This window comes from Callospermophilus lateralis, chromosome 5 (assembly GCF_048772815.1).
Source record: "Callospermophilus lateralis isolate mCalLat2 chromosome 5, mCalLat2.hap1, whole genome shotgun sequence".
Taxonomy (NCBI): domain Eukaryota; kingdom Metazoa; phylum Chordata; class Mammalia; order Rodentia; family Sciuridae; genus Callospermophilus; species Callospermophilus lateralis.
Genome location: NC_135309.1, coordinates 110137287 through 110150777, shown reverse-complemented (window position 1 = coordinate 110150777; position 13491 = coordinate 110137287). Strand labels below are relative to the sequence as shown.

The following is a 13491-nucleotide window of genomic DNA, read 5'->3' as shown; positions in this document are numbered from 1 at the left end:
TTTAATTGAGTATCTTTAGACTTTGACTTTTTTGTATTCTGCTTTATAATTTATAATAGTATTTATACTTTTAGGCATAAGCATCTGACTCTTTGCTTATATGCTTTAGTCATTGTTTAAGACTGGTTATCACAAAACCAAGAAACCTGCAAAGTCAGATTGGCAGACACCCTAGATCCCTCAAGATTGAAGAATAGACTAAAGACAGGAGGGAACTGAAACGAAGACTTAAGACTATTTTTGCCCACAAATGTCCAATGGGTATTTGAAAACAGGATTAAAGACTTGGTATCTGTGCTTCCATTTTGCATCTGTCTCCTTTGGTCTGAGTCACCTTGGATCCCAGGAAAAAAGTCTAATCTGATAAACATCTTGTAATGAGTGACTACCCACCCCTACCCCCTCAGCCCCAGACAACTGCAATTTTCTTACTGGGGACAAGACCCTGCCTGACCAATTCTGAGGTGAAAACAGACAGACCACACCTGATCAAGATCACCTGCTTTGGCAGCTGTGAAAAGCCTCCAGTGTGCAAACTTTGCAACCCTTGCCCTATAAAACCTCAGGGTCATTGTTAGCTTCTCAAAGCCAGGGCTAAGGATATGTGTCCCCTTGTCTTCCTAGTGTAGCTCCAATGACTAATGTTCCTTTCATGCTTTTGAAAAAAAAAATTTTTAAATAAATTCTATAGATGACATTTACTTTTTAAAATTTCTATTAAATTGCATCAATTTGCCACTTGTTTCCCCAAAGGGATTAAGAACTATCCATGGCTCATGTAAGTATATTTTGTTTAATACCCTGCATAAAATCTTTATGGTAAGGAATAACATATTTGCATAATGAAAACACCAGCAAACTTCATTGGGGCTGGTAAATAAATCCTGCTTATTTGAACCTGACTTGATGATTAGGAACAAAAATGATTTGTCAGTGGATGCACCTTTGCAAATAAGTTGAATCACAGAATAAGTATGTGGAAAACTGTTTTTAGTATTTCATATAAGAGTAATCTCATGCTGTATATATGTAATAAGAAGTATAATGCATTCTTCTGTCATATATAAATTAAAAAATTTACACAAAAATATTGCAAGTAATTTAGATCAAAATTAACACATTAAATTCGTCCTGTGTCTCAAATGTTTTTCTTTTAATTCTTATTTTAGTTATCTGGAGCTTTGGAAAATGCAAAAACTGAGATTCAAAGAATGCAACAAGAAAAAGAACACTTTGAAGATTCCATGAAGAAAGCTTTCATGAGGGGGGTGTGTGCATTAAATCTCGAAGCCATGACTATGTTTCAAAACAGAAATGATTCAGGTTGGTCTCTCATTGAAGATTTTCTGCCTATTTTCAAAAAATAATTTGAGGCTGTTCCAGTGATTGGGGTGGTTTGTCATGCTAATATTCTGCAATGGATGTGTCATCTAGGTACTGATTAGTTTTAGTTTCCTGGTGTCATATCCAGCTTTAAGTCCACCATGAAAAACTAGTCATAGTTACTTATGATATTTAAGCTATGTGTTTAAGCTAAATGTTAATACTTTTATTATGTATTGAGGTTCTTTTAATGCTGCCAAGTAGGAAATTTCTATTTTTGATTTTTTCTAAGTATTCAAATTCCTTGGACAATTTTGTTGAGTAAATATTTCTTACCTACTCCTGGCTACCAAACACCTAAAAAGAGATACGCAGCATCACTTTCTGTCAAAAACATGTTAAAACTTTGTGTGAGCAGAGAGGGGTGGGTTGGTACTAGGGGATTGAACTCAGGGGCAGTTGACCACTGAGCCACATCCCCAGCCCTATTTTGTATTTTATTTAGAGACAGGGTCTCACCGAGTTGCTTAGCTGCTTTGAACTCAAGATCCTCCTTTTAGCCTCCTGAGCCACTGGGATTACAGGTGTGCACCAATGCACCCAGCATGTGTGTGTGGTTTTTAAAGCAGTGATCTTTTATATTGAATTAATCCCTTTCATCAGAAGATTTCAAAGGATCTAGGCACTATAATCAATGTTAAGTTTTGTTAACAAAGTAACTATTTTTTTTATTTTTTATTTTGAGGCAGGTTCTCCCTAAATTATTGAGGCTGGCCTTGAACTTGTGATCCTCCTGCCTCAGCCTTGCAAGTCATTGGGATTATAGGTGTGCACCATGCTTTTGGCCACTGTTATTCACTTATACACAGCTAGTTTTAAGAAAAAGACTTATGCAGAAACCCAAATTTCTAAATGAAAAGAAGATAACAGAAGATCATTTAAACATAGGGTTTACATAATATCCTATGTCCTGTCTTGTGAATTATCTCGTTGAATTTCCAAACACTTGAGCTAATGTGTGATATCACAGAGATGTAATCTTTTAAGTGGAAACTAACCACTTTCTAATACTAAGGGGGCAGAGGATGTAAAATATGAAGAATTTTAGGTTTGTCCTAGTTTCTGGAAACTGAAATCATTTACTCCTTGGATTATGGTTAAGATTCAGCTATGGGGAAAGTTTAGTCTATGGAGTAGTATTCCTACAGTAAAGTTTGCAGATTTGTTCTTTCATGATATGCAGAATTGTTACTTATATAGCCCACCTGCAAGAACCCATTTCTTTTTTGACCACCCCCACTCAGTGCTGGGGATTAAACTCAGCACCCTACACATTCTAGGCAAGTGTTCTACCACTGAGCTATACCCCCAGCCCAAGAACCCGTTTCTTGCCAGGCATGGTGTTGTATGCCTGTGGTTCCATCTACTTGAGAGGCTGAGGCAGGAGGATCACTTGAGCTTAAGAGAGCAGGACCAGCCTGGGCAATGAAGTGACACTCCAGATCAAAAAAATAAAAAATTGTTTTAAAGAACCTATTTCTTTCAAAATTCTTTCTTTTAATTCTTATTTATCTGAAGTTATCTGGAGGTTTCAAAATGAAGGTTTTTAGTTTTACTTATTATTTTATTGTAGTTTGCTAAAAGTCAGGAATAAAGATACGTTATTTTTGTTAATAGAATAGGAGCAATAAATGGAAATAAGGAAATAGGGTGATATAGAAAATAGTTCTAAAAATCTAAATATGTGGCCATTTATCAGGATAGTTATATGAAATGCGAAGAACATAAAGCCTTGGTCCCTGTATGACCATATATATTACTGTGGTAGTTATGATGGTAAGACAACTGAGCACATGATTTATTTTTATCTTTTACCTAAAGCAAATCATTAGCTTTCATATGTTGAAGGAAGTAGTCTTATATTTAGTGGTTAATGCTGACATTACCAGTTAGTACCGACAGACTGTGTTAACTGAACAGTTGACTCCAGTAAATGACAAATGTCTGCATTTTCATTAGAACCAATTTTAACCATTATATATGTTCATTGTTTAGGGGAGAAGAATAATATTAACTTAAAAGAATTTTAATGAGATAAATTTGTAATTTATAGGGATAGATTTCACAAATAATAAAAAAGAAGAATACAACCCTGGTGTTCAAGGAAAAGAATATCCTACTCATTTGGATCCTTCAGTACCTCCAGTGCCCTCAGCAGTTCCACTGCATTTGCTGCAGCCCTCGCCTACAGTGCCAGTTGCAACAGCCAGCGCCACTGCAATTCCTTCTGCTGCTTCCGTGACTTCTGCTGGGGCTGCATCTGCTTCTTCTGTTCACGTTCACTTTCCAGTTCCAGTTCCAGTCTCCGTTCATGGTGCAGCATCCTCAGCTACTACTACATCTGAAGAAATGGTTAGTACAGTTCATACAAGTGCTAATTATGAAAGAACTCAAAATCTTGTTTGTAAATTTTATTTTGTTTATTTTAGTGTGTATGTGAGTGTTGTTAAGGATTGAACCCAGAGCTTCTTTTATGCTAGGCAACTACTCTACCAATGAGCTACATCCCTAACCCTGTAAATTGCATATTTTGAACTCAGAACATTTTTCTGTGGAGAAAAATATCTTTGTATTTAGGCCAATCCATACAAACTATTCAGAATACAAAATAGCTAAAACATTATTTGTAATGAAAATCATAATCCAAAAGTAGTGATAATTAAAACAAAAGAACCTTTTGTTTTAAAGAATAATAATAAAGAACCTTTTCTTTACCTTTTTCAGAAAAACATTCAGGAAAAAAAATAGTTTAAAAATTTATGATGGACTTTTTCTTAGTTTGAAGCAAGCTAATGGGTATTTTTAAGGGTTTAGGAGGTTAATATATATTTAATTATACATTTTCTGTTCAACTCCTAGCTTTTCCTCTTCCTGGATACAGATATATCAACCAGCAGTGCTCTGTAGTGACTCCATCTTGATGAGGTTGTTAAGTTGTGATTGGAACCCAGAAAGGAATAGTTTTCCTAGACTCACCGAGTTTCTATTAGAGAAATGCTTAGAGCAGAGTGTTGAATGGGGATAGAGTTTGAGCACTTGCCAGGAGTGAAATTAACCAAGCCCCTCACACAGTCATCATGACTGTGATTCCTCAGTCTCCTGCTCCCCTCACTGTATTCTTCAAACAGTGCTTCTCAAAAGGGAATGAAGGGACTCAGGCATAGCTAAATTTGTCAAACTCACCTTTGTGGAGCTTTTTAAAAACAACATTATGGCCCTCTTCCCTACTCTGGCACAAAGGCTTTAGTTTTGTAAAGCTCCTGAGATGATTCTCCCGAATTCCTAGCCTCTCACATAACAGAAAAGATGATGACAGAATAGATTTTTGGTCTTAACCCCCCGCCCCCCACCCGCCCCTGCAGGCCACCAGCAGGTACCATTTCCCTAGAAAGTTCTCTGTAGCAAAAGAAGGCATTCTGTCAACCAGAAAACTGATATCTTAAGTCTTCTAGTTGATTTGAATTTCTACCTTTTGTGAGCTATTAACTTTAGAGAAAAATATGTTGGGATCTGCTATTTATCATGTTTGTTCTTAACAAAGGTTGAAAAATATGTAGTACACGGCTGCTAAGAGAAATTTGAATATGTGGGGGAGTTTTGATTTAGAAATAAGACACTAAAATCAATCCTGACATATGTTCAGCTGTGTTTATTTTCCATGATTACACATTTTTGAAATGTGATCCTATACAGATGAGCTCAGTGAGTGTTTATTTAAATTTTTGGTTTGTCATTCATGTTGCATAAGAAGATAACACACAGCTAGATTTTTCAGAATTCCCTTCTTAAAATATACCAGTATATCTGCATTTATATGAAAACCTGAATATTGCTTGAGGAGAAATTAGTGTTTGTTCACCACCCTTTTTCTTGCAATGTTTTAAAATAATTTGACCACCTGAGATAATTTTGAAGTCTTTGAAACATGAAAAAAACAGCACTGTGTAAACAACTCTTTTCCATCCCCCCATTCCCACACACTATATCCACCCCTTCAAAAAATTCAGTTTCATTCAGCTAAGTACAACTTCTAGAGCTAGGGAGAAAGGAAAATTATAAGTAAATCTCTTTGTTAATATAATACTGGTGTTCTTCTTTCCATATATAATTACAATATCCAGATTTACCTCAAATGTGAGTTGTTTTTAAAAGAATCATAATAACAAATGGTAGAAACAAATGTTGACTGACTTAATGTGAAAATAGTCATTGTTGGGAACAGGAAAAAATATTTATGACCCAGTTATGGTTATATATCATTCTTCATTTTAATCACAGAGGCTTCCTATGATCATAGTAAAAACTTTACCTAGTCTTCCTCGATATTTCCAGTGGCTAAAAGGATGTGTGTTTAGAAAACAAAGAGAATTAGGATCAAGAAGCATTCCTATATAATGTAATAAGAAGATATCTTTACCTTGTTTTCTTTCTACTGACATATGCATATGTTAAAGAAAATGTCAGTATTTCATAGTTGAAAATATTTTTCAAAAAAAAAAAATAGGCAGTTATACAAGCAAATTTGTTGCAATTTACAAGGTTGGAAAATAGGTGGCAGTGTACTCTAACTCCAACTGAAATAGTTAAGGGAAAGTATTTTTAGTTGGATTTTAAAGCTATTTGGTAAAGCTATTAGGAAGGTTTCTTTTCTAACTTTCCTTTTAATAAGAATGAAAAGTGATAAGGTATCATCAATTGGTACTGCTTCTTCCATTTTACAAATGAGGAAATTGAGGCATACAGCATAAGTAACACCCCTGGATACAATTAGTAACTATTAGAGTTGAAATTTCTCCTGCCCAATAATCTGTATTGTCTTCCTCTCAAATATTAAGATATAAATATTGGGTTTTTAAATACATCATTTCCTCCCTCCCATCCCGTCTGATTTTGTTGTTTATATTGATACAACTTAAAATGCTAGAATTTTTATTTTTACAGAATTAAGTCAGCTAAACTGATACATAATCTCTAAAATGATTGGAAAAATCGTCATTTACTAAAAAAATCAACTAAAGCAAAGAATGATTTTTTAAATGACATGTACAGATCCATTATTTTATCATAAAACATGTATTAATTTGCCAATTTTAATATGCAGCCACCTGGATATAATTACTGATTAAAATTGTCTTTTTAAATATAAGGTATACTCAGTGTAATTTGTTTGTTTTCCAGTGTTTTGATAAAGTACAACATGAACTAGCAAATCTTTCAAAGCTGTCTAATTATAAAATCATTCTAGGTGTTTTTTCCTCCACCTAAGTTAGCAGTAATTTTTCTTATAAAATATATTTATATATTCTTTTTACAATGTTCATAAACACTTTTAAAACAACTTTTTCATCATTTTATGCCATTTTACTTTTGTATTATTAACAAGTACAAGTGACAACCTTTTGAAAACAACTGACTGGTAAACATGTTTATTAAGAATTCAGGGGCTAGGGTTGTGGCTCAGTGGTAGATCGCTTACCTATCATGGGCGAGGCCCTGGGTTCGATCCTCAGCACCACATAAAAATAAACAAATTAATTAAAGATATTATATCAAACTAAAAAATAAATATTAAAAAAAATTCATTAACACCTAACCAAGCACGTGGCACATGCCTGTAATCCCAGTGGCTGGGGAGGCTGAGGCAGGAGAATCATGAGTTCAAGCCAGCCTTAGCAAAAAATGGAGTGCTATGCAAATCAGTGAGACCCTGTCTCTAAATATAATACAAAATAGAGCTGGGGATATGGCTCAGTTGTCAAGTGTCCTTGAGTTCAGTCTGTCTACCACCATCCCCCCACCCCCCAAAAAAAAGACTTCATAATGGTTGACAGGAGTGAAGAATGGTTAGAGGAGGGGGAGACAGGCAAGACTGTAAATGGTAGCATGATGGACATCTTGGTGCATGAATAGTTTGCATCTTGATTGTAGTGACAGTCCCAGGAATCAACACATGTGATAAAATGATACAGATCTATACAGAAGCTTTATATCAGTGTCGGCTTCCTGGCATCAATGTCTTTGTGTACTTTCATTATATATAAGGTGTAATCATTGCAGAAACTGAATGAGGAATTCACAATACCGTCTTTGCAACTTCCAGTGAATACATCATTTTTCAAAATAAGTGTTTTTAAAGTCCCTAAAATCTTATAGTTTTATTTTTTTCTATATCAAAGTTGACTGAATATACAGTTATTTTAAATGCTGTGTATTTTCTTTGTAAGTTATAGAGCTAAAAGTAATTTAGATTTTGCCATGAATTTTCTACCAACAGTATATTTCTTTGTTTTTCAAATGTTTTTCATTTGTTTGGGGGTTTTTTGTTTGTTTTTTAGTATGTGCCAAGAGTTGTAACTTCAGCACATCAGAAAGCTGGAAGAACAATTACAGCCCGGATCACAGGGAGATGTGAATTTGCTCCAAAAAACAGAATTAATAGCAGTTTAGCTATAATGGGAGTTTCTCCACCCATGAGTTCAGTTATCGTGGAAAAACATCATCCAGTCACAGTGGTAAGTCCACATCCCATGACATATTGTCAAAAAATCTTTTTCTTGAGTGAGAGTTTATAGACTACTCAATCCTTCAGTATGGTTTTGAGAAGATGAGAATTCATGATTGGCACTTGTTCTGCCTCATACTGTTCCAATCTGGGTATGCTTCCTCTTACCAAATCCATCTTTCCCATTTTTAGCAATTGATTTAAGAAACATTGTTTCTTCTAAGTAGTATAAAAATTATCAAATACACGGGGCTGGGATTGTGGCTCAGCGGTAGAGTGCTCGCCTATCATGCACGAGGCACTGGGATCGATCCTCAGCACCACATAAGTGTAAAATAAAGATATTGTGTTCATCTAAAACTAAAAAATATATATATATTTAAATTTTTAAAAATTATCAAATACAAAAGTAATCCAGCGTCTGGGTGGTCAAAACAGTAAAGTATATAATGATTTAAGACAAAAACGAATTACTTATGAACCAGTTATTCATTCAACAGATAATTTAATTATAAGAAAAATGTCCTACTTTTATAGTTTTTTTTAACTTTTGCTTTTTTTTCTTTCTTATACCAAGGATCGAACGCAGGGCACTTAACCACTGAGCCACATCCTTATCTCCTTTTAATTTTGATATATTTTTTTTAATTTTTCTGTAGTTGTAGATGGACAGCATTCCTTTATTTTATTTGTTTCATTTTTATGTGGTGCTAAGGATCAAACCCAGTGCCTCACACATGCTAGGCAAGTTTTCTGCCACTGAGCTACAGCCCCAGTCCTGTTTTTGATTTGAGACAGGGGCTTTCTATATAGCACAGGCTAGCTTTGAATTTTTGTTCCTCCTGCCTCAGTCTTCTGAGTCTCTGAGATTACAGATATGTACCACTGCACCCAGCTTTTGCTTTTTTAAAAAGTCTTCTTCCCTTTTTTCAGTACAGTTGCCAGCATATATCTCTAGTATTAAATTAAAATTGCAATCAATTTATGTGATATAAAGGAAAAATGAGCCAGATGTGGTGATGCTTTGTAATCCCAGTAGCTCAAGGGGCAGAGGCAGGAGGATCTCAAATTCAAAGCCAGCCTCAGCAAATTAATAAGGCCCTAAGCAACTTAGCAAGACCCTGTCTCAAAATAAAAAATAAGAAGTGCTGGGAAGATGGCTGGGACTCAGTGGTTAAGCATCGCTGGGTTCAATCCCTAGTACCAAAACAAAAAGAAGAAGAAAAAGAAAAGAAAGGTGCCTGGAATTTGAAACAGAAAATACCTAACTTAACACCTCACCTTTGGTTCTTGTTGCTTTTGAGACCTACAAATCAAGTAAAATACTTGAGCTATATTTTCTTTTCTGTAAAATGGAATTGGTAAGAGAATTCAGCATTAAATGACATAATGTGAAAATTAAATGAGATATAAAACTAACTTTATAAACTGTAAACCATAAGCAAATTTCTTTTTTCTTTTTCTTTTTCTTTTTCTTTTTTTTTTTTTTTTTGTGGTGCTGAGGATTGAACCCAGGGCCTTGTGCGTGTTAGGCAAGCACTCTCCCAACTGAGCTATAAACCCAACCCCATAAGCAAATTTAACTCACTAAAAATTACCAGAAAAGGAACATGAGGAATCTGTTTTATTTCTTATCAAAAGCATGTGAATCAAGAATTATCTCAAAAATTATAATTTTTAAAAAGAGTTATAAGAACATAGTGACTGGGGTGGTAGCTCAGTGGTAGAGTGCTTGCCTAGCATGTGTGAAACATGGGGTTCAATTCTCAGCACTTCATATAAAAAAGTAAAATAAAGGTCCATTGACAATTTAAAAAAAAAAGAGAAAGAGAGAGAGAGTTACAAGAACATATCCCTAAAAAGAAATATTGATTGCTTTTAAAAGAGAATGAGGGGGCTGGGGTTGTGGCTCAGAGGCGGAGTGCTCGCCTAGCATGGGTGAGGCACTGGGTTCTATCCTTAGCACCACATAAAAATAAAATAGGGATATTGTTTCCACCTGTAACTAAAGGATAAATATTTAAAAAGAGAGAATGCCCTCTGGGCTGGGGATACGGTAGAGCACTTTCCTGGCATGTGAAAAGACCTGGATCCCGAGATCCAGAAAACTTTCTAAAACATTAATTAAAAAAAAAAAGCATTTAAGAGAATGTCCTCTTTATAAAATTCCTCCACATTAGACAACATTTCTGTCTACTAAGATGTCAAAGTATTAACAAAAAGGTGTATGCATTCTTTTTTTTACCCTTGGTACTAGGGATTGAACCCAGGGGTTCAGTACCACTGAGGAGCTCCATCCCCATTGGCTCCCCACTCTTTTTTTTTTTTTTTTTTTTTTTGGAGATAGGATCTTGCTAAGTCACTAAGGCTGACAGGGATTATAATCAGGCATTTGCCACCATACTTAGATGATTTTTAGTCCTTTCTGTTCTGGATACTGTGTGGTTACTAGATAAATGAATCAAAGCAGCTGGATTAAATTGAACCTCAGGTGAAGTTTGACCTTAGGGAAGTAGAAGAGATGGAAGAACCAAATCAAGAGATATGGAAACAATGGAGAATTTATTTTAGTTTTATGTTGGGTTTCACAAGTTGAACAGGCCCTGAAATCCATATGTGACTATGACTTCTATAAATTGTTTAATGTGTGGCATCAGTTATCAAAATTGACAAGAAATGAAACCATTTCTATTTTTATCAACACAGAGAACGTGTATAGATACCCCGAGATTGTCCATTTGTGAGGTAAGGCATAAAGAGAATACATGTATGTTGTGGTTTTTTGTTTTTTTAGTTGTTGATGCATCTTTATTTTATTTATTTATTTATTTATTTATTTATATGTGGTGCTAAGGATCAAACCCAGTGCCTCACACACATGCTAGGCAAATGCTCTGCCAAGCCACAACCCAGCCCATGTGTTTATTTTTAATTGGGACAACCTTTGTTTTTACAATAGTGATAGGAAATTTTTTCCTTTTTTGTACCAGGGGTTGAACTCAGAGACACTTAATCACTGAGCCACATCCCCAGCCCTTTTTAGTTTTGAGACAGGGTCTCACTAAATTGCTTATGTTGGCTTTGAACTTGCAATCTTCCTGCCTCAGCCTTCTAAGCCACTGGGATTACAGGGATGCACCCATGCCCAGCTAGGAACTCATATTTTACAGAAGAAAAGTCATGGAACTAAAAACTTTCAACTAGATTTCTGTTATTTCTTCCTGACTGCTCTGCTTATCAATATGTACAGTATTTCTCTAGTAGTTATGAATTGGATACCCATAAACTATTTTCATTATTTCTTAACTTGGATTACATGATAGTTTCATTTTTATCTTAGAAATCAAGATCTAGAACTACCAGAGACAGTTCTTACTAATAAACTTGTGACCCCTTAGTCTCATCTGCTGGGTAATTGCTTGCTCCTGATGCTACTTCATTAACTCTGCCATATTTTGTATATCATAACACCATTGGCAACTTTAATCTATTTCAACAGTCCCTCTTGCCTATTCTACTCAAGAAGAAATAGCTTATATGATGGATCAGATTAGGTAGCTGGCAACTAAAATTTTATAATAGCTACAAAAATATCTCTAATTTGTAATGGCTATCCATTTTTATGAACAAAGAAACATATAAGATACTTTTTAAAAATTTGTTTAGTGTTGATGGACCTTTATTTATTCATTTATTTATATGTGGTGCTGAGAATTGAACCCAGTGCCTCACACATGTGAGGAAGTGCTCTACCACTGATACTTTTAAAATGCAAGTTATTTTTCCATTTTGTTAAAGAGAATTTTTCTTATTTTTAAGGCAGAATCTGACATATAGACCTTTTTTTTTAAAGAAAGTGTATCTTAACAGTTTTTTTAAATACGTAGTAAATGTTTTGACCAATTATATATAACTTCACTTTAAGTATTTTATTGTTTTTTTGTTTTGTTTGTTTGTGGTGCTGGGGATTGAACACAGTGTCTCACATGTGTTAGGCAAGCGCTCTATCACTGAGCCACAACCCTAGCCCTATTTTAAGTATTTTAAAGATGACTTTTCTAAATGGAAGATCCTAATAGAAATCTATGTGTACCTGAGTGAGAACTTAATTTGACATGAGAAATTATCTTGATTAAAAATCCCACTGTTGGCTACTAAGAAGTTGTGTCAGGTATAATAGAGAAAAGTCTTCCATATGTACACATGTAATGTGTACTTGTGTAGATAACATGTACTTATACATATTACACGTAAGTGCCCTGACATTAATGTTTCAGTGCTCATGTCCAAGATGTTCCCCTGACCTCTGAGGTGGTGGACATATCCTCCCCTCCATATGTGTCCTCATTATCTAGTTGTGTCCTTCTTTCAACAGTTGTGGTCCACATTAAGGGAGCACCAGGTTTCTGGGAATATGTACTCTTATATGACTATAGAAAGTTTTGTCTGCTTCCAGGTGAACCAGGTGAAATAGGAGGACCCTCTTTTTTACTCTGATTTGAAGCAAGGACCAGACAACCTACTCAAGGTTCCCTATGCCCCCACAATTGGACTCCACATAGTAATACTCAGAAAGGAGGAAACTGAATGGAATGAGGCTTAGGGCTGACCCTCTTCCAAACACCACAGAGTTCCTTTCTATACCTAGTCTCTATAACCTTTTTCCACTTAGATCTTTTTGAGGACTCTGGCTCTGAAATACAGCTTTGATATTAAATTACAGGTGTTGAACTATATATGGGTTCCTTTTGGAGAAGGGCTTGGTCTTTTTTGAATATTGAATTCATTGGTATCTGTTTGATGCTTAACAAAGGTTATAATTTATCCCCAACAGGGATAAATTATAAATGACAAAATGATACTTTATATATAAAGTCTTGTGGGATTAATAAAACAGTTTTTTATCTTTTCAGCAAACCATTCCTCAAGCATCAGCTGTAAAATACTCACGGACCATTCATCCTGAAGGTGGTACCTCAGTTTCAAGATCTCTTGGAACCAGAACAACCCACACCCAGTCTCTCACAAGCATTCAGTCCATAAAAGTGGTTGACTAAAGTGAATATGTTCACAGCAAGGTCCTTTAATTCCTCTGGTAAAGACTGTACCAAGAGTTGGAAGTCTTTAGTTTTTAACTTTTCTGAATTGCTAGAACATCATGGATACATCATGTTCATCTTTTCAAAATTATAAGAGACTTTTTCAAGATATACCATCCTTTGTAACTATACTGTAGAAAGTATTTTAATGTTATTTTATTTAAGTTTTTTAAATTAAAAAAGAAACTTCATTTTTTTTAATATGTTCAGCCTGTCACTGATTACATCATCATTTCATCATTTTTTTCTCTATATCATTTATAAAACAAATAATTTCCAATGTTACTTAACTGTAATTTATATAAAACTTTGGGAGGGAACTTTACTGAAAACAATAAAACTAACAAAAACTAAATTATTTTTACTTTTAAATTAAAAAGATTAAGACCAAGATTAATAATGGTGGTGTGACCCTGCTAGACATGGGCAGAAATTCTTCAGTAGTTGACCAATATGAAGAAAACATCTGGGCAGAACTGATATAAGACCTGGCTTCTCAATGGCTTT

General features: G+C 34.8%; 1 protein-coding gene across 3 annotated transcripts in view; it reads left to right on the top strand.

Annotated features, from left to right (window-relative positions):
* Poc5 (POC5 centriolar protein) overlaps positions 1-13195 on the top strand; it is a 39845-nt gene extending 26650 nt beyond the window's left edge. For 2 of the 3 annotated variants that reach the window (XM_076856085.1, XM_076856087.1), the window contains 5 exons: positions 1170-1323; positions 3437-3735; positions 7719-7895; positions 10592-10630; positions 12799-13195. In XM_076856085.1, the coding sequence (XP_076712200.1) occupies positions 1170-1323; positions 3437-3735; positions 7719-7895; positions 10592-10630; positions 12799-12942 (813 nt within the window). In that variant the 3' untranslated portion in view covers positions 12943-13195. The remainder of the gene's footprint in view (positions 1-1169; positions 1324-3436; positions 3736-7718; positions 7896-10591; positions 10631-12798) is intronic. The other variant, XM_076856086.1, reaches the window with a different exon arrangement.
* The last annotated feature ends 296 nt before the right edge of the window (positions 13196-13491 follow it).